General features: G+C 39.9%; 2 protein-coding genes across 3 annotated transcripts in view; one reads left to right on the top strand and one right to left on the bottom strand.

Annotated features, from left to right (window-relative positions):
- The window catches only part of stab1 (stabilin 1), a 183789-nt gene that overhangs the window by 144763 nt on the left and 17392 nt on the right, over positions 1-21634 (bottom strand). Inside the window, exons 13-19 of one of the 2 annotated variants that reach the window (XM_085158702.1) lie at positions 15585-15716; positions 15346-15417; positions 12092-12205; positions 11783-11836; positions 9724-9804; positions 9447-9605; positions 8298-8360 (exon numbers count right to left, since the gene is read on the bottom strand). In XM_085158702.1, coding sequence (XP_085014828.1) covers positions 8298-8360; positions 9447-9605; positions 9724-9804; positions 11783-11836; positions 12092-12205; positions 15346-15417; positions 15585-15716 — 675 coding nt within the window. Of the gene's footprint in view, positions 1-8297; positions 8361-9446; positions 9606-9723; positions 9805-11782; positions 11837-12091; positions 12265-12333; positions 13849-15345; positions 15418-15584; positions 15717-21634 lie in introns of those variants that run through there. The other variant, XM_085158703.1, reaches the window with a different exon arrangement.
- Positions 16969-20849, top strand: LOC146518124 (E3 ubiquitin-protein ligase TRIM35-like). Its single transcript, XM_085158704.1, has 2 exons — positions 16969-17083; positions 17237-20849. The coding sequence occupies exon 2, from the start codon at positions 17242-17244 to the stop codon at positions 18706-18708; it is 1467 nt and encodes a 488-aa protein (XP_085014830.1). The 5' UTR covers positions 16969-17083; positions 17237-17241; the 3' UTR covers positions 18709-20849.

Genomic DNA, 21634 nt, shown 5'->3' with positions numbered 1-21634 from the left:
GGCAATGTGATCCAAAACTCAATATTCTTCTCCAATTGATTAACTTTTCTATCCCAATTTTGCTTTAAAAGTTGTGACACCTTACGTGTGACTGTGATACCGAGACATTCAAACTTATCTAGCGCTATTCTAAATGGAGTATTATGCAGATAAGCCATGTCCACCAGATCCGACAGAGGCATAAGTTCACTTTTCGTCCAATTTATCTTATACCCTGAGAGAGAGCCAAATTCGTTAATAAGCTGCAATAGTGGACTGATCGAGGTCTTGGGTTTTGATATGAATAAGACTACATCATCAGCATAAGCGGAGAACTTATGAGGAATACCCTGATGTATAATTGGTAGTATATCAGAACTTAGCCGTATACGAGCTGCTAAAGGTTCTAGGGCCAGGGCAAAAATAAAAGGAGAAATGGGATCTCCCTGTCGTGTGCCCCTGTGCAATCGAAAAGGGCTTGATACATCATTATTAGTCCTTACCGAGGCCATAGGTCCTTTGTACAAAATTCTAATCCAATTGATAAAAGAATCACCAAATCCAAATTTGGATAATACAGTAAACATATACGGCCACTCGACCTGATCAAAAGCTTTTTCAGCATCCAAAGCTATTACCACAGAATCATCTGAACACCTAGCAAGACTATATATGAGATTAAATAATCTACGCAAATTAAAATAAATGTAGCGGTTAGGGATAAACCCTGTTTGATCTGGATGTATAAGTTTAGCAATATGATATTTAAGGCGGTTTGATAATACTTTTGTTAATATCTTGGTCTCAACACAAAGGAGAGATATAGGCCGATAGGACGAGACAGACATAGGATCGCGATCTTTTTTAAGAATCAATGAAATTACACCATGATACAATGAACTTGGCAGCGAGCCAGACAATTTTGAATAGTTAAACATACGCAAAATCAGAGGGGCTAGCAATGAGGAGTAAGCTTTATACAAACTCTGCTCCAAAACCATCTGGCCCAGGGGCCTTATTATTTGACATCTGTTGAATAGCTGTCTTAATCTCATCTAATGTGAAGTCCGCCTCCAAATCTGCAACTGCCTCATCATCTAATTTTGGGAGATTACACTTTTCCAGAAAGTCCTTAATTAATGACTGACTCGCAGAACTCTTAGAGCTATAAAGATCACGATAAAAATCTTCAAAACACTTGTTTATTTCTTGGGGGTTTCTAGAGGTCTGCCCATGTTTGTTATTGATTGATAGTATTGTTTGTGGTGCTTGTGTTTTCCTAAGTAATCTTGCAAGTAACCTATGAAGCTTATCACCCAATTCAAAAAATGTTTGCTTACACTTAGTGATTTGAAGGCAAACTTGCTTGCTGAGCAGAGAATTATACTCACACTTCAATTTAGTAATTTTGCCCAGTAATTCTATTTTGGGAGAGGACTGATAGGTTTGTTCTAGCTGCTGTATATTTAACTCAAGATCCTTCAAAGCCGTTTCCTGGGATTTACGTTTAGCTGCAGAGAACGAAATAATGTGGCCTCGAATTACTGCCTTCATACTCTCCCAGAGAATTGCATCGTCAACATCACCTTTATCATTATCATTAATAAAATCTAAAATGTGCTTCTCTAATTTCTTATGAAAGGTCTCATCTTTAAGCAGAGTTGGATCAAAGCGCCAGTTTCTTCTCTGTAAGTTAGCTAAATCTGCAAAATCCAGATCAATGGACACAGGGCTATGGTCAGAAATTAAAATAGGATGGTAGGTAACATCCCTCATAATTGGAATAAGTTTAGAGTCCAGAAAGATATAATCAATACGGGAGTACGACCCATGAACGGAAGAGAAAAAGGAGTAAGCCCTGCCTGTGGGGTAAAGTAGTCTCCAAGTATCCACCATGTTCATGTTTTTCAACGCACTCTTCACAACATGACTGGATTTAGACTGTTGGGTATGAGCCGATGCATTTTTATCCAAACGGGTGTCCAGTACCAGATTCATATCCCCAGCTATTATAATATTAGAATTATTCACATTTGGCAGCAGCTTAAAAGTCTTTTGAAAAAACTCAGGGCAATCAAAGTTAGGACCGTATACGTTTACAAAAGTGACAGGTAAGGAGTTTAAGAGACCTGTAAGAATTAGGTACCTTCCCCCTGGATCCACAGTAACTGTGCTTTGACAGAAAGGAATATTCTTCCTGAACAAAATTGCAACCTCTCTTGCTTTAGCTCCAAAATTAGCATTGTATGCCTGACTCAACCAATTAGCACGGAGCACAGATTGAACTTTGCGCTTAGCATGCGTCTCCTGTAAAAAAATTATGTCAGGTTGCAATAGTTTAAGGTGTGCAAGAACTTTAGCCCTTTTTACAGGATTGCCCAGGCCTTTCACATTCCAAGTGACCAACCTTAGTGTAGTCTTATTGAATGTGTTTAACATAAATGTTACTTATCCTAATTTGACTAGCTAACCAGTAGTTATACACTCTGTAATTACCACATTTAAGATTGTACCACCATAGAACAAAAACATCCAAACATAAAACACTAAGAACGGTCCCACTAAAAATGAGGGGCCTCCCCAAACGAAGCCCTTCTCCACCCAACATATCCAATAGGAACATAGTAGTAGCTACAATCCTACCCCTAATCCATCCCGCAGCCCCACACCAGCAAAAAGAGATTTATAAGACACTTTATTAAAAAAAAAAAAAAAAAGGGGGGAAATTCAGATAAATTAAAAACAAAAGCTGTATAAACCATATATGTGTGAGCTTTACTAGGCTCCCATACAGCAAATCAAAGAGTAAACAAGGATCCTGAGGGCTTATACTGTCCATATTGTAGGAAGTAATAACAGCAATAATACTGACCTAAGCTGTATAAGCCAACATCTACACGCCCATAAGAACAGCAAAAATAAGGCTTATGCAGAAAAAACATATACCTGAGGAAGTAAACCGCTGTGTTAAAAAGCCCTACTCATTTGTACCCACGGCCAGTTTCTGGTCCAGGAATCTTTTGGCTGCCTCCGGCTTATCAAAAGTCTGTGTGACCCCGTCCAGCGTCACCCGAAATCGAGCCGGATGAATAAAGCCGTAGCGCAGATTGGCCGCCCTGCACCGTTTGCGGATTTCTTCAAACTTCTTGCGCCGTGCCAGCACCTCCGCGGTCAGATCCGGAAAGATGAAAACTTTTGCCCCGTCGTACTGCAGCGGAGCTTTTTGTGCTGCCAGCCTCAGGATACGCTCGCGGGTTTGATAGTAGTGCAGCCTCACAATTAAAGGACGAGGCCGGTCCCCGTCAGCTGGCTTGGGGCCCAATGCATGGTGTGCTCTATCCACCACGACCCTGCCCGTGAAGTTCTCACCCCCCAGGAGCTTAGGAATAAGCTCAGAAGCAAAGTCCAGTGGGTTTCCTTTCTCTGTCCCCTCCTCAACTCCAAGGATCCTGATATTCTGTCGTCTTGACCGCGACTCGAGGTCATCCAATTTTTTGTGATGTAAATCGTATCCTTTCTGGAGCGAGTCGCAGAGCGCCTCTAAAACGGCAATCCTCTCGTCATGCCCATTTACAGCTTCCTCAATATCATGTATCCTCCCAGTCACCGTGGAAAGAGTGGCCTCCACAGCGTTCATTGTGGTTGAAATAGCAGTTAATTTGCTATCAACCGAAGTCTCCAATCTGGCAATTGCACTCATTATGTCGGCTGACGTCGGGTTAGCTACTTGGGAAGTCACGGGGCTAATTGCACATGGCTCCTCAGCTAGCGCGTGCTCGTTAGCCACACTCGCTGGCTCACCTTCATCTTCTCCGATTTTCTCAGTCTTTTCACGAGCTTTTGAAGCTTTAGGTTTCGTCATTGTTATAAAATATATACAAACGTCAGGAATCAACAGAAAGGTGTCAAAAAACAGATGGATATGAGTAAAAAATTATAGGCTGGTGCGGAAGAAACGTCTTACGCCATTGCTTGCTAACCACGCCCCCATTAAGACAGACTTTTGCGAGATCTCGCAAAACTAACTCGGGATCTCGCAAAACATCTGCGAGATCTCGCAAAACAAACTCGGGATCTCGCAAAACGTTTGCGAGATCTCGCAAAAGTTGAATTCCAACAATGGCGGCAGCTACTTAGTTGTAATATTACTCTTTCTGGGTCACAAAATAAACTTTTAAGATATTTTGAGGCGTGAATGTAGTTGTGTAAACGTCAAATATCTGCTCGGTTTACAAGACATCACATATTTGCAAAAGTGCTCCGACGTTTTCGAAGATCTGACACCCACCATTTCGAAGCTAATGGGTCAGCTTCGAGCTGGCGGCCTCCGAAGAGTGCGGCTAAAACTTTTGCGAGATCCCGAGTTTGTTTTGTGAGATCTCGCAAAAGTCCGTCTTAATTTTTTTTTTCTCCCATGTCCCTTGCGGGGCTCCGTAGTTTGGATATGTGGTGAGAGGGAAACATTAAGGTGATACAAATCATGCATATATACCAACAAGACAGTGTACATCACTGTCACAACAGCGTTTGTTTTAGTTCAAAGGCTTTATGGTTTTTCCTATAATACCTGGTGGTGTAGTCAGTGATCTTTTGTCAGTTCAGCCTTATATATTATGTTTAACCCGAGTGACCACCTGGGCAGCTGGTGGGTAACAGGCATCTCCGAAAACGTTAGAGCACTTATGCAAATATGTGATGTCTTGATAAATCGAGCAAATATTTGAAGTTTACACAGCAACATTCTCGCATGAAAATATCTTAAAAGTTTATTTTGTGACCCAGAAAGAGTAAAATTTCAAACTCCGCCACTCTGTGTTCCTCCGCCACTGCCTCGTTTGAGTTTTGGATGAAATGGATTCTGGGATATTGCATTTCGTCATTTCGAATTGATTGGAGACCAAAACAGCCAATCAGATTTTTTTGCATCCAAGTCTGTGATTGGCTGGTTTTGTGGCACAAATATAACGGTGTACAGAAAGAGATGAACGCGCACGGGCAGAAATGTTGAGAGCGTGAGCAACACATTGTGAGCAAGTGCAAGTGCAAAAACTGAGCAAGAAGGGCTGCTATTGTGTGTGTGTATTGATAATAGCAAACACTGAAATGCATTTTTTGCACGCAGCAATGAATTTTGTTCACTCAAATGTAGCTTTTCTTTGCTTAAAATAAATTTCTCCTCAAAATGCAACACTTGCACCTGCAATTTTTTTAGATTCATTAACATATGACGTCTTACATAGGCATGCATGTGAACAAAGAGTACCGTCTGTGTGTATGTGTAGGTATATGTGTGTGTGTGTGTGTATGTAAGCGTGTGTGTGGGGTCAAAATGTGACTCTGTGAAGACTCCCCAGACCTGCTGGTGCCAGGAGTCCAGCAGTCCACCTAAACAAAGGCTCTTATACTAAAACAGATACAGAGTAGGTGTCCTCCTATACCATAAATCAGTTAGAGAAGGTACGACCTCTCTCATGACCTTAGGATGTGTGTGTATGCCAGAACACTCTGGAAGGCACACAGACTGCTAAGGATCAGACATCCTATCAATATGCAATTGATTATATAACTCTAAGCATATATACATTTCTAAGCATAAATGACAATCCAACAATATAAACCTAACACTCAGAACAACTGCCAAGACACAAATTAATGACTTAGTCAAGTCAGGAAGTGTAGTCTCAAAAAAGATGATCACTTGGACCCTGCACAGGAATGGACTGTGAAGTTGCAGACTAAGAAAGACTCCACTCCTGCAGGAAAGACACCTTCAAACCAGCCTGAAGTATGCTAAGGACAACCTAGAGAAAGAGTATACATGCTGAAAGTGCGTCCTTTGATCAGATGAGATAAAATTAGAACTCTTTGGCCACAGAGATGCTGCTTATGTTTGGAGAAAGAAGGAACAGGCGTACAAAACAAAGAACACCATCCCCACAGTGAAACACAGTGGTGGGAGTGTTATGCTGGGGGGACACTTCAGAGTGTCTTGAACTGGGAATCTTGTCAAGGTGGAAGAAACCATGAAGAAAGAAGGATATGTAAAAATTTTAAAAGAAAATCTCAAACAGTCATGAGCAAAACTGGGTCTGGATCGTCGCTTACCTCCAGATGACCACAGTGAATGTTATTGACAGGCATTAAAGCCTTGACTTGAATCCACTGAAATCTGTGGGGGGTAACTGAAGCTCTATGCCAGAAGACCATCAAATCAGGAGGAGCTTGAGCGATTCACCAAAGAAGAATGAAACCAGCGACTGCAGACTGTTATTGAGCAAAAACGGATACAAAACTGACTACTAGCATTGGAGGGGGGTAATAACTTTCAACCTGGTAGTTTTTGTGAAATAAATTTTTTCCTTGTGTGAAGTAAAATAATGTAAGCATCTAAAATAAAACTAGGATGTTTGGAAAAAGCTGTGTTAAAAATTCCTTGCTCTGTTTAATAGCACCTGAGTCATACTTAAAGAAAATCATAGGGGGGATAATAATTAGAGATGGACCGATCCGATATTACGTATCGGTATCGGTCCGATACTGACCCAAATTACTGGATCGGATATCGGCGAGAAATAAAAAATGTAATCCGATCCATTAAATATCAAAAAAGCACCTCACAAAACTTGCTACACGGCGTAAGTCGGCTCATAACCGCAGTTGGAGCCGTGTGGTCACGTGATAGAGCGGCTGCCAGCAAACCAGCATTTCATCTCCGAGGAAGTTTTCCCAGAGAGAAGTAAAGCAAGTGTGTAAGTTCATCTCTGAATGTTTGTAAAGCATTCCCACGTTAAGCTTAACAACCGATATATGGAGCGACTGCCTCTTCTTGCTGCTACTTCAAACGTGAAACTGATCAATAATCAGCTGATCGGCTTTTCTGTCGCGAGTCCGTCTCTCTTCTTAGTTTTTGGCCCACTTTGCACCAGAAAGAGGAAACCAGCGGCTGAACAACAGCAGCACTATTAAGCTTGATGAGCTGTTGTTAGAATTTATTTAATATTACTTTCTACACCAGGATCTTTTTCTACGCAGCTGACGTAACTGTGCAGGGGCGGATCTAGCAAAGTGTAGCCAGGGGGGCCGATAGGGCATGAACAGGGAAAAGGGGGCACAAAGACATACTTTTCTTTCTTATTCTCATTTAAAATGTCTGGCTTTTAATAAATAATTATCTGACTCTTACACCCAAAGTTTTAATCTGATGTAAAATGTATAGAAGTCCATTAGTCCATATAGTAACTGTTAAGTCTAATATACCCTAGTAAGCTATAGTACTTTTTCCTTTGGGAAGATACCATCTGTGCAGTTCTGTTGAAGAAAGATGTTGAATCTATTTAATTATTCTTGAAAAAGAATTTATTTCTGTGCATTTTCCTCCCTGCATCAAATTAAATTTGATTACATCGATTAAGCATCATGAGGTGGGGGATGTGGGTGGTTCCCTTTCTGGGAGTTTGCAACCGTATTAGCTAGGTTGCTTAATATTTCTGCTAAGTACTCTTTAAAATACCAGAATAGGAAGGATGGAGCAGGTTTAAGTTTATTAGATTGGTATTGCTGAACTATGAAATATTTTGGGCGCAGTGTATTTTTTACATACAGGTATAACAGAATAGCTTTAGTGTTGTTATTTATTTAAACTTGAGTATAAACTTATACAAAATGTAGCAAGATATTAAAAAAAAACAGTTTTATTGATTAAAAAACACACTATATCGGATTCATATCGGTATCGGCAGATATCCAAATTTATGATATCGGTATCGGTATCGGACATAAAAAAGTGGTATCGTGCCATCTCTAATAATAATGCTGACCTCATTTGTATGAATATAAATTTTCAACGAGCATGTTAGAGAAGGATGTGTACTTGTGGTATGTGAGAAAGAAAGTCATTTTAAACCTCTTCTCAGCAGCAGATGGGGGAGAGTCTATTAATAAATGCTGATTTTACTAAAGACTGTATATTAATATGGACATAGCCACTGTTTTTGACACCTCAAGCCAGATATGATGAACAAGAGTTGTCAATATGACACTTTTCACTGTAGATGATTAAATAACCAATGACTACAGGATGTGAGACACACCACAAAAAGGCTGAGAACCACCACCTTAGACTTTATACAACCAGACTTCATTCTTTTAACAAGAGGAGTCACCCCCTGCATGAGTCACCCCCTGCAGGAGACTAGGAAGAATGCAGGTTTAAGGCAGATAGATATCAGCTTTACTTTTCAGACCCCTGAAAACTAGGGTTATCTTTGATGTAGAGTAATAACAATATATAAAGTAGAAGAGAACAGAATGCATTTTACCAGCTCGGTGCTGCCTTCTGGACACTGGGTCGCAGAGAGGTAACTGCAGTGAACACAGGGACCCTGAAAACACACAAAAATGAAATTTTAATATTTGAGGGAGGTGGTAATACGTGTCATCATTGGATTTTTTTTGTTGTTGTTATCTGTTGTTTTTTTTAATCCATTGATTCAAACACATAAACATGCACTAAAGGTTAATCCTGCTCTACTGAAAACGGCAAACCTGCTGAAAGAAAGGCTATGATTAGAGCTGGGAAATTAATAGGAAATGAATAAAAGCCCACATTTAGAACCTGTAATCAACATAATAAAAAACTCTCCTGAGAGGTGTGCAAACCTGGTGATTAACTACAATAAACGTCTTACTGCAAAGGTATCTCCACCAAGCACTAAGTCATGTTTTGTTTGGGGATCAAATACTTAATCCAGTAAGTGACACAAAAATCTATTTATAGGTTTTATTTTATGTATTTTGTATGTATTTTTGGTTGATATACTGTCTCTCTCCAGACTGAGACTGTTCATTTCTTTGAACTTGATCAAACCTACAAATTCAGCAGAGGATCGAAAAACTTTTTCCCTCATCATGTGTGTGCCTTCCTTTATTCAAGTGTGTAATCATAATTATTCTTTAACCAAAATTAAGGTCAAATGTTAATTGTGATTTTGGTTTGAGGTCATATCGCCCAGCTCTATGATATTTCCATTTCTACAGGAGATGACCTGCCATTAAAATTTTAATGTAAAGTATTATAAACAGACAAAAATGTCATTGAGAGAATCTTTTCAATTATGGCTTTATCTCCAAAAAACAGGCAAAAGTGCTCTTCAAAGTCAGGACCATTGTTGTTTGTCCTTCATCGCAGTTTAAAAAACAATGACATACAGCAGTAGTGACCCCAACTATTTCAGTTCTGACATTCATTTAAATCTGCAAACTGTCAACCAGACTCAAGGCAAAAGGTTAGGAGTTACACTGTGTGAAAGAAAGAACCAATATAGAAAAACAGATGGATAGTGAAAGCGTTGCTGTAACACATGTGCTAACATCTTTAGAATCTACTGACACCCTTTTTAATTACCCCTCGCCCCCAGAACTAAACTGATTCAGACTCTGTGTGTGTGTGTGTGTGTGTCTTTTCTCACCACAGTGATCTTGCTGTCACCAACATCACAGCGGTGAGGCATGATGGGAAGGATGGAGGGCGGGTACAGCAGCCCGTCAATCATATGTATTATTCCATTGGATGCCACAATGTTGGTGCTCATCAAACGGATGCTCTTCTCACCCAATACGATCCCGCCCTGCAGGACAGAGAAGTAGAGGACAGCTAGTGTTTAAGTCATCTGCTAATGTGTGTCCTACATATGGTGGAAATTAAACTGTTACATGCATTGTTAAGTACCAATGAACTATACTTACGTCCTCAGATGCAGCGATTTTGACCATCTGATTTGCCATCGTCTGAATCCGAGAGAGTCTGCTCAGATCATCAACTGTCAGCTAGTGACAGAAAAAAATCATAACCAATCTAATTTTGCAACCGGGAACAAAGAATATCTAATGACGTTTATATTTTTAGTGCCCTGATCAGTAGTGTGGCTAAACTTGCAGTGCTTGAGGAATGGGTCAATAAATGTGAGGAGTTTACACTTTTAGAAGCAGAAATGTGATTAAAAAATATCTGAATAACTCATCTGATAAAATTAAAAGGTTACATGTCTGGCTTTTCTTTATTTCCTTTCTATTTCCTTTCATTCTTATTCTGTTGCAGTGGTTGACGCTCATATTGAACATCCACCCATCCATTTTCTACCGCTTATTCAGAGTTCCCTCACCCAAGCCATTTCTTCCATCTGTTACCCAAATCCAAACTGGAAGCTGGTCCCACAGAAGAGGGGCCTGAAAGCTGCCTCCTATTCTATTTTTAAATACCCTGGGAATCACAAGCCCGCAGTCTGAGAGTGACGAGGTCTAATGGGGTGATACGATACTACGAGGTCATTAAGATAAGATGCAGCCTGATTATTCAAGAACTTGTATGTGAGGAGCAGGATTTTGAATTTGATTCTGCATTTAACAGGAAGCCAATGAAGAGAAGCCAATATAGGAGAAATATGCTCTCTCTCTGTCTAATCCCCGTCAGTACTCTTGCTGCAGCATTTTGAATCAACTGAAGGTTTTTCTGGGAATTTTTAGGACATCCCAATAATAACAAATGACAGTAGTCCAGCCTAGAAGCAATAAAGGCATAAGCTAGCTTTTCAGCGTCACTCTGAGACAGGATATTTCTAGTTTTGGAGATATTGCACAAATGGAAGAAAGTAGTCCTACATATTTGTTTGCATTCAGGAAAATATCTTGGTCAAAAACAACTCCAAGATACCTCACAGATAATGGTAATGCCATCCAGAGTAAGCATCTGGCTAGATACCGCATTTCTACAATTTGTTGGACTATATACAATAACCTTACTTTTATCTGGATTTAGAAGCAGAAATTTTTAGGTCAGCAAGGTCTTTATGTCTTTGAGAAATTTAAAGTTTAACTAATTGATGTGTGTTACCTGGCTTCAATGATAGATCTAGAGTATGTAGAAAGTGGTAGGTGGGTTTTGAAAGAACCCATTTGAGTCTAATAATAGATTAAATGCCATGTTGAGGCTGTCATTTTTAGTATCTACATGGATGATAAAATCACCCCCAATAATTATTTTATCTGACCTGAGAACTGAGTCAGATAAACACTCTAAGAAATCAGACAGAAACTCTAATAAGGCCCAGGATGATAGATGATATCAAATAAGACAGGTTTTTGAGTTTTCCAGTTAGGTTGTACAAGGCTGAGAATCAGGCTTTCAAATGAATTAAAACTCTGTCTAAGTCTTTGGTTGATTAACAAGCTGGTGTGAAAAATTGCTGCCTGTTTTCTCAGCTGCTCGGACAATCTGCTGGGGGAGAGCTAACAGGGCCTATGCTTCCATATATTTAAGGAAATGAGTCTTTGTTACAAACAGACAGTATGAATGGAGGGACGTAGTCACTAATGATGTGTGCAACTAATTTAACAGACATTTAAGTGTTGCTGCTCCAGAAATACTGGTCAATTACACCACACTGGTTTGACTGACACATTGTCAATCAGTGAGATTATCCTGGATAATCCTCCTTTCTGACTCTAATAATAAATGTAATTTGCAAAATTAGCTTCATGTTTTTACTGATGTGACCTGAAAGTGTCACTGCCTGGTGGCCAATAAAAAAAATGCATGTTTCTTGGCGGCACCAAGGCCCAGAACAAGATAAATAAGGACTATTTTGAACGGTGAGCAATGCAAAGCTAAGAATAAAAGTGTGGAGCTAAGTCTTTTTTCATCTGTGTTCGCCAATGGGTAAAAGGCAAAAAGAAAGGAAAAAGCAACAAGTGAAAGTGAAATAAATGACTCTGACAGAAGGATTGGGGAGTTGGGGTGAGAGCTCACCGCAGCCTGGGAGAACACGTGGTGTCTGAGGAGTTCCTGAAGTTTATATTTGGCCTGGAAAAAAATATATATTAAAAACAAAATCTCTAATATAGCAGGAACCAAATGTGCTTTAGAAAATAACAAAACTGAACATATCTGGGTTACTTCAAGATGAATATTATCAGTAAGAATTAAGTTTGGGACAGAGTCACAAAGTGTTTGGTCTTCTTATTTGATTTGTTGATAATTAAAAAAAAATTCAGCATGTGTTATCTGCACTAATCATAAAGAGATGAAAAGTGTCATAGGAAGTGACTCCCTTCTTACATCATTCAGCATGTACAGGATGCTGCCATCTCGGGCTCGGTCCACAGCCTGGTTGGTGGGGACGAACACAGTGAGGGGTCCTGGCCCCCGCAGCGGTGGCGGCGCCCCACAGTTCTGCAGAAAAACACATATCTGATTAACAAATGAAGATTTAGCACAGATTTCCTTTAAGCCTCGGTGCCAGACAGAATACAGAATTAATCAAATTTTTTGGGGGAAAAAACCCTTGATTTCACACAAACAAAACAAGTTGTTTTTACAGGCATTTACCATCATTTTATGGAAATACAAAAATAGATGCTTGAAGATTCAAACTAAGAGGTGGGCTGATTTGAAACAAAAACCTTATTACAGTGGTTCAATATGCTCATGTTATCGAATATGTATGTACATCATACATCCCAAAAGTCTGAAGCTGAAAAGGTCTAACTAAATGATCTGCATTCTCATCAGTTTATAGTCTGTGTAGAATACATTACATAATATAAATTGTAGTGCATTGCTCAATAGCCAGTGTTAGATATGCTACACATAAAAAAATTGATGTGTTATTTTAAAATTGCGTTTCTTAAAGTGGGGAAGCTGTGTAAACATAACAAATTTGAAAATAATTTAATCCACACATTTAAGGAGCACACGGACAACATGTCAAATGATGAAATTATCTTTTTTTTTTTTTTTTTTTTAAACTTAAATGCGCCTTTAAATTAAGGAATCACCAAAGTGCAATAAAAAAAATTAGAATCTGGGAACTTCACAGAATCCTTTTTAGCGAGGTCATGCATACTTCAGCAGGAATGCCAGACCAGATTCTGCAGGCTCTGTAATAAAAGAACTGTCACTCACTTACACAATGACATCTGACACCTCATGAAATTAAAAATATCTTCCACAAAATGAGGAAAGCTTGAGGGAAGTTGACATTTACATCAAATGTGATGCTATGAGTTAAGCCAGAGCTGCTGGAGTAGAAGTTAAAAAAGAATGAAGCTGGTGGTATTAGGCTGCACTGTAAATTGGGTTTAAATGAAATTAAACCTCTTAAAAACAGTGTCATAAGGACTTTCACTACTAATCATTCTGTGACCTTGTTTTTTTTTTAAAGAATGAGGAAAAGAAGTGTCATAACTGTGATGTGGAGGACCTAATGTAAACAAAAAGAACAACCTGAAATGAACAAAAAAAAAACCCTCTCCAAGTAAATGAAACACAGGACTATATAAACAGAAAACTGACTACTAATGAGAAATAAAGTTTACAACAGGTGGAAGCAATCAAAGTCAAGGTCAAGGTCAGCTTTATTTATAAAGCACATCTCCAAACAGTCCATGCTGCACAAAGTGCTTAACAATGTAAAATGCCACTAAAATAAATAAAATGCAAAAACAATGATGCAGTAAAATATAGAAAAAACAAATAAACAGATGAAATACATCATAAAAACAACTAAAACAACAATAACAACTAAGGGTGTTAAAACCAAAATGTTTAGATCAAAGTGTGTTTAATGCCAGACCATAAAATTGTGTCTTCAGTAACGATTTAAAATGTTCAAGTGTTTGTGCAGATCTTGATGCAGACTCATTCATCCAGGTAAGTAAATCTCCAAAAGTTGATTCTGTTCATCTGGACGCAGCATTTTGTGGGAGAAACGTTTCGTCACTCATCCAAGTGACTTCTTCAGTCTTAGCTGACTGCAGGTTTCCCCAATCTTATAAACCGTACATTTGCATAATAACCTCCCAGCCCACTGAAGGAACAATGAGCTGGGAGGTCAGTTTCTTCATCTTCATAATTATGCAAATTCTCATGACCATTGATCAACAACCACTGACCAAAACCCACTGATCAAAGACCACTGATCAATGGCCATGAGTACCAATCACAGAGAGTTGTGGAATGGCTGCAATCACAGCATTTTAAGATGGCGAAAGATGTACCCTTAGGCCCCCTCCTTGATTCAGAGATGGTCTTTCCCTTTTCACGTAAATGGCCTCCCTGACTCCGCGCTCAAACTAGCGTTCTTCCCTGTCCAGGATGTGTACATCCTCATCCTTGAAAGAGTGTCCATTGGCCTGTAAGTGTAAATACACTGCAGAGTCCTGGCCTGACGAGGCAACTCTTCTGTGTTGTACCATCTGCTTCACCAGAGGTTGTTTGGTTTCCCCGATGTATAAATCCTGGCAACCCTCCTGGCACTTAACAGCGTACACTATGTTATTCTGTATGTGTCGGGGGACCCGATCCATGGGGTGGACCAATTTTTTGGCGCAGCTTGTTTTGGGGTTTAAAAGCCACAGAGATGCTGTGTTTATAAGATTGGGGAAACCTACAGTCAGCTGAGACTGAAGAAGTCACTTGGATGAGTGACAAAACGTTTCTCCCACTGAAAACGCTACGTCCAGATGAACAGAATCAACTTTTGGAGATGTTTGTGCACATCTAATATTAAGAGGAAGACTATTCCAAAGCCTGTGACCTGCTACAGGTCTGAAGGCTCAGTGTGATTATTAATGAAGTTACCAAAAATGACAATGTATGTTTTGTTTTTGTTTAATTAAATTTTTTTTAAAGACATCCACTGTTTAGAGTCATCAAGACAGCGTAATAATAGCTGAAGTCAGTCTGACCCTGCTTTTAAAGGCAGATAGATCTGCAAGTCATCAGCAAAACAGTGAAATGAAAGATTGTAGCGTGAGAAAATAGACCCCAGTGGCAACATATACAGTGCAAACAAGGCAGGACCCAAAATAGAGCCTTGAGGTACACTATAATTAAGAGGGGCTATTTATGTTGTCATAAAAAGTCCTTCCAGATAAATAGGACCAAAACCACTGGAGGCCAGACCCTTTTAGGCCAGCATATGATTTCAGCCTTGATAGCAGGATATCATGGTATCAGCCGTGTCAAAGGCTGCTGTCCAACAACAAGAGGGCAGCAGGGCTGCCAGAGTCCAGAGTTAAACGAATGTCATTAAATGTGTATACATGCTCACTCTGTTAACATTTCCACCTGGAAATCCAAAGAAATTAGAACTTATCCCCACAACAGGCACAAAATAAAACAATTTGACATTAAATGTGGCACAATTGTGAATAAACTCCCAGCAAATCCAGTTTGTATGATACATTTAAGTTGTTTAATATGTTTAAATTGTAAGTGTTATTTGTTTTATTGTAGTAAAACAATTTCAGCATGCGGTTAAATAAAGGAAGGAGACAAACGTGAGGGTGCATAGTCACACAAATACTTACATCAACCAAAGACAGGAAGCGGTTGTACTTGTCATCCTTAGTCAGAATCTCTCCAACTGTCAAATCAGCAAACTTAACACAAGAAGAAAAAGACATTAAGTTTCATATTGTGCTGTACTGTAAAGGAAAAAAATAACTGCAGTGTTTTAATGTTTTTCACTCAGCTGTTGTTTAAGCTTTTTTCTGTTTCTTTTTTTGGTGTTTTCAGGGAGTTTTCCATTATTTGTGTATTTACTTACCTGTTCATCACGAGGGGAGGAGTCGCTGGGTGTGATGGGCTGGTCTATGATATGAATGATCCCATTGGATGCTGGCAGGTCTTGCTGGATGACAGAGTACAGTTTTCTGGGGTTGTCCAGCAAGATGAACCTCTAAAACAAGAGTAAGACAACCAAAAAAAAGACTTTCTTTAAAGAACCTGTGCATGTTATGAAACAAGAATCAAGGTTCAAGCAGGTTTACATGGACTACACTTTACACATTACAGGAAGCCTTTAAGATTGGTGCAACAATGAGACAATTACTAGTATTGTTGGGGGGGGGGACATGACAACAGTGGTGGACAGCATGACCGTTTTTGCAGCTAAAAATACATGTGTGCTCACTGTGAAACAGAGCTGGGAGAATGTGTGCGAAAAAGAAACCTATTGTAAGAATCAGCCCGATTATCTAGTGTGTCTTTTGTGTGTAAAGCTTCATACTGCAACGGCAGTGAAAATGAGGCTGTACAGCCTGAACACAGGTGGAGTGAAAGAAACACTGTTCTAGACTTGACAGCTGCAACTCTTTACTGCTGTAATCAGAAAGAAACCCTCTGCAAGTTAAAAGCCAATGAGATCCCATTATCAGATCACTGGCTCAACAGACTTAAACACTGAGAAAATTAGTCTGTTCACCTGCATCTATCCACCTCTGTCTGGAGTTACAAAGATGCTTAATAAAGAACAATTGACAAGATAAACTGGTAGCTTAGTTTGTCAATCTTTAAATTGACAAAATGATTGTGTATGTTGCTTCAGACTGATAGCGGCCCACTCATAAACAAGAGTCCAGTAAAGCTTTGACCTGTGGATCTAGGGGGCCTGTGATGTGGGAAAAACAGGCGGGAGTACTGTTAAAGCACTTTGTAAATTGGAGGAAATCGATTCTCAAGGTTTAGTGTTTTTTCCCAGAGTTACAGATGTAAAAATGAGCGACTCTAACCCTGCATCATTATAAATTGAATGAATAAAGGAATGAGACCTTTACTTGACTCTTGGGATACTTTGTGCACCTTTAAGAGCATTGCAACCTTTGGCACACTTTCCAAGGACGGACAGCCCAGACGTGCAGATAAAGCAGGAGCCCTGAGCTCTTCTGTATCTGACTGCCAGAGATAAGTGCTCGTGTTATATGCTGCAGAACTGGTGATCTGTGACAGAACTGTCTCTGAATCTATTTTGTGACCCCTGACTAGTTATCATTTTATTCACCATGTTAACGATCTGTCATGATACCATACATGAAATACTGTAGAGCAAACATCCAACTAGTGTGATAGACACGCATGAGATTTCTTGAGAAAGCTCCGCCCACTGGGTGAGGCCATGCAGTCAAGCAGGAAATGCAGCTTATTGTTTTTGTCTTCCTGAAAGGAGAAACATACACAGAGACAGACGGTGAGGATTCTAATCACACCGTAAAATATCACTTCCAACTAATGAAGACAACTCCGTGAGGGAACACAGTGAACACTGGGGTAACTGGAAAATAGAAATACTTGCAATTCCTGCCAACTGCTGCAGTTTGCTCTACTTTATGATCTGAAAGAGCTGCGACAGAAAGTGAAACCAACTGTCAGAGAATCTTCCGGACTGACTGACTTCACTTTTATTTTTTGCTTCATTCACAGGCAAAATGTCGCTCAGATCAGAAGAGGATTTCTTATGTCCTGTCTGCCATGAAGTCTTCAAAGACCCTGTTGTTCTGTCATGCAGCCACAGCTTCTGCAAAGACTGCCTCCAAAAATGGTGGAGGGGGAAGAAAACATACGATTGTCCGTGCTGCAAGAGAAGATCCTCAAAGAGTGATCCCCCTCGTAATTTGGCATTAAGGAACCTGTGTGAGGCCTTTTTAGCGGAGAGAGGCGACAGAGGCGACAGAGGCGACAGAGGCGAAAGAGGCGAAAGAGGCGACAGAGGCGACAGAGGCGAAAGAGTTTCAGAAGGGTCCGAGTCACTCTGCAGTCTGCACTCTGAGAAACTCAAAATCTTCTGTCTGGACCACCAGCAGCCAATATGTGTGATCTGTCGAGACTCGAAAATGCATAGCAACCACAGATTCAGACCCATCGATGAGGCTGCACAGGATCTCAAAGAGGAGCTCCAGAAATCCCTGAAGCCCTTAAAGGAGAAGCTGCAGGTCTTTGAAGATGTTAAAGGAAGCTATGATCAAATAGTGAAACACATCAAAGTCCAAGCCCAAAGCACAGAGAGGGAGATTAAGGAGCAGTTTAAGAATCTTCACCAGTTTTTGCACAATGAAGAGAAGGTGAGGATTGCTCACCTGAAGGAGGATGAGGTGCAGAAGACTAAGATAATGAAAGAGAAGGTTGAGAGTCTGAGCAGAGAAACAGCAGCTCTTTCTAGCACAATCAGAGCCACAGAGAGGGAGCTCAAAGCTGAAGACATCTCATTCCTGCAAAACTACAAGGCTGCAGTTAAAAAAGCCCAGCAGCGCCCCCTGCTGCAAGATCCAGAGCTGGCTTCAGGAGTGCTCATAGATGTGGCCCAACACCTGGGCAACCTGACCTTCAACGTCTGGAACAAAATGAAAGAGAAGGTCTTCTACAGTCCTGTGGTTCTTGATCCAAACACTGCCGACCCAGAACTTGTTGTATTCGATAATCTGAGCAGCGTGAAATCAGGAGAGCGGAAACCGCTTCCCAAAAGCCCAGAGAGAACCAAGTTCTCCTGCTCTGTTCTCGGCTCTAAAGGCTTCAACTCAGGGACGCATGAGTGGGATGTTGATGTTGGAATCAACAAGGACTGGGAACTGGGCGTGTTAAGCGAGTACTCCCAGGTCAGCGGGCGTCTTCAGTCAGGACTGTGGAGAATTTTGTTCTCTGATGGTAAATTCTCAGCATTTTCATCACCAGACACTGAGAAGGATCTACCAGTGAAGAAGGAAGTGCGGAGGATCAGAGTCCATCTGGACTTTGACAGAGGAAAGTTGTCGTTCTCTGATCTCGACACTAATGCCCACATGCACACCTTCACACACAGCTTCTCTGACACCCTGTTTCCTTACATTTACACTGAGAATCCTCAGCCAGTGAAGATTTTACCAGTGAAGGTCACTGTGACAGTGGAAATGAACACTTAGGCATATCATCATAAAGTTGGGAAATATGACAAAACTGTGAGACAAAATTTGTTAACTGTTTAGGAACGTAGAGCAACTTTAATATTAACGGCGCAAATATTAGACAAGTGTACAATCTGGTGAATATAAAAGACTGCTGCAATGGTGATGTTATAAAGTACTCTCATATATTTATTGGTTTTATTTGTACCTCAATATACATAAAATCAAAAGCTACTCGATAGTCTACAATGAAACATTTAGGTCAGGATTTATGGTTGTTTTGTAGAAATATGGTCTCATTTAGCTTATCTAAGTTCATTTCTATTTCGCCTAAGTTGCCCTGTTATAGTTCGTTGTTCATTAGATTCCCCTTTTGTCTTCACCCCTGTGTCTCATGTTTACGTCTCTCAGTGTTTCCTGTTTTATTTTGAAGAGTCAGCTGTCTCCATGTTCAATGTGTTTTGTTTTACTTCCCCTGTGGTGTCTTTATGTTCCTTTGTGTCAGCTGTTTCCCCACGTCTCCACTTCCCTCATTAGCCTCCTGTGTGCCTTCATTCAGTCTTTGTCGGGTTGTCTGTGTTACTTTCACGATGTCATGTCACGCCAAGGTATTTCATGATTCAGCTCAGGTCATGCTCCCGTTCCATGTTCCTGTTTTTTCCTCGCTTTTTGCATGCTCCACCCTGAATCATGTTCATGTCTTTCGTTGCAGTTGTCGTAGTTTAGTTTCTTCCAGTTTAGGTTTTAGTTTAGTTTTTGTTCCTGTTCACTTTACCGCAGGCTTGGCCAACTCCAGGCCTCGAGGGCCGGTATCCCTCAGGTTTTAGATGTCATCCTGGGTCTGCACACCTAAATCAAATGATTAGTTCATAACCAGACCTCTGGAGAACATGTTGAGGAGGTCATTTAGCCATTTAAATCAGCTGTCTTGGATCAAGGACATATCTAAAACCTGTAGGACACCAGCCCTTAAGGCCTGGGTTTGGACACCACTGCTTTCCTGTGTTTTTTGTACTCATGTTATGAGCCAGAACAAAGGGCTCGCTTTTTTATTATTTGAGTTACCTTTTTACGCTCCGTTTTTTGATCTGCATTTGGGTCCAGTATTCACTCTACACACAGTCACCTCCCGCTGCCTGTGACAGAAACGTGTGGGGTATTTTTCTGGCTACTTCGTGAACAAGAATGTCTAAGATGCTTGAGTATATGAAACACAGTCCTCAAAATAATGTTTCACAATGCTCGTGACTTCACTTTGGCCTTGGGAAAGAAACTTAAAATGTGAAGGGAAAACCTTGAGTTACAGGGTTACACTATGCTTTTATTTTTAAATTCACAATGTTTTTAAATGTTTGTGTTTAAATCCACAACCTTGCTGTCAGGTTTCTGGGTTTGAACCAGCTGGTTGGTTGAGAACTTTCTATGTGGAGTTGTCATGTTCCCATTTCCCTGTGTGGGTTTTCTCTTTGTGCCCTGCCAGCCCAAAGACATGCTCATCAGATTAACCTTTTAAATTGGCCTGAGGTGTGTGAGAGTGTGTGTTTGTCTGCTTCATAAGTACTAGAACACAGAAGACAGAACTTCTGGTTCTGTAGTGCTCTCTGGACAGCAAATATTTATTTCTGCCTTATAAATGTTCATCTAATTCATGGAACCATTAATGTTGTCTTCACAACAGTCTCATGGCTTCAGGAAACGGGTCATGGTAACCCCTCTGCTGTTCTTGTAACCACATAATCTGTTTATATAGTTATTTAATACCATTACTCAGACGTTGAATAATTAAGAGACACAAAATGAGAGAATTATTGGAAAAAAGACCGTGTCACATAATTCTTAAGATAATATCCTTATAAATCTCACATAACATAATTTCTGTCAAATAATTTCTGCTGTGATCTAATGATGTGTTGAGATCCACGTGTTACTTAACAGACTGTTTTGTTTGGTTTAACAAGACGTTTAATAATGAAAAAAATCTAATAAACTGTGTGGGTTGTGATTTGAAGATATATGAATTGTATATAACTGAGTGTAATGGACACACTCAGTTGGTAAATAAAACTAATTTTCATTCAATAACCAGTCTCCATCACCAGCGAGTTATGCCAGCATGTTACGATAGAGAAGTGTAGAGGTGACGGGTGACAGAAGACGATGATGATAACACTGTTAGAAGTGCTGATTTTAAACACAATGGTATGTGATGGTTTTGGACACACTATCTTGAGTCTGTGTGATGAAAACTGCTAATAGAGGTAGTGAAGAGTTGCATCACTTAAATGTTTGTGTTATACTATATTAACCACATGAATGCAAACAAAACTAATGCAAGGGAAAATGATTTTCTGTAGCATGCACTTTGCTTTCTAATTGTGGCAAGAATAAAAATCATGCTGAAAGAACTTTTTTGTTTCTGGTGTATCCTTGTAACCAACTTTAACTTACTAATGTAGACTGAACATTGGCAGTCTGGTGGTTCTGCTGTGTCCCAGAGAAGAGAGCCGGGGGCTCTTATGTGTGAAATCTGCATTAAACTTCAGTTAAATAAAGAATATGCTGGGCTCCTGTCTTGACCCATGAAAGAGATTCTTAATAGTTTCACTTTGTAGTTAAAGTGAAAATCACACTTACTTCAAATCATTGGAATTGTGTGTCAAAGTCTGTACTCCTGCTTAGTTATATTATACGGACAGAAATTTGAGCACTGCAACATCACTCCACTTGTCACAATTTAAATAAAAAATCTCATTAATGGATATAAAATAGTTTCAACAGAAAATCTGCAGGACTTTAATGTCTATGTGATTATGAGAGCAACAGAAAAAAACAGAAAAACTTAATTTGGGTGAATTTTGGGTAAACTTTCAAAGGTCACATTACCATGTGATGTCAAACCTTCAAAAATAATTTTCTGATACAGTGTGGGTTTGTGTAATGTGGG

The sequence above is a fragment of the Neolamprologus multifasciatus genome, chromosome 5, assembly GCF_963576455.1.
Source record: "Neolamprologus multifasciatus chromosome 5, fNeoMul1.2, whole genome shotgun sequence".
NCBI classification, from domain to species: domain Eukaryota; kingdom Metazoa; phylum Chordata; class Actinopteri; order Cichliformes; family Cichlidae; genus Neolamprologus; species Neolamprologus multifasciatus.
This window is presented reverse-complemented; position numbering and strand designations above follow the sequence as displayed.

Excerpts from the sequence above, each read along its gene's own strand:
- LOC146518124 (XM_085158704.1), top strand. The coding sequence starts at position 17,242 with ATGTCGCTCAGATCAGAAGAGGATTTCTTATGTCCTGTCTGCCATGAA.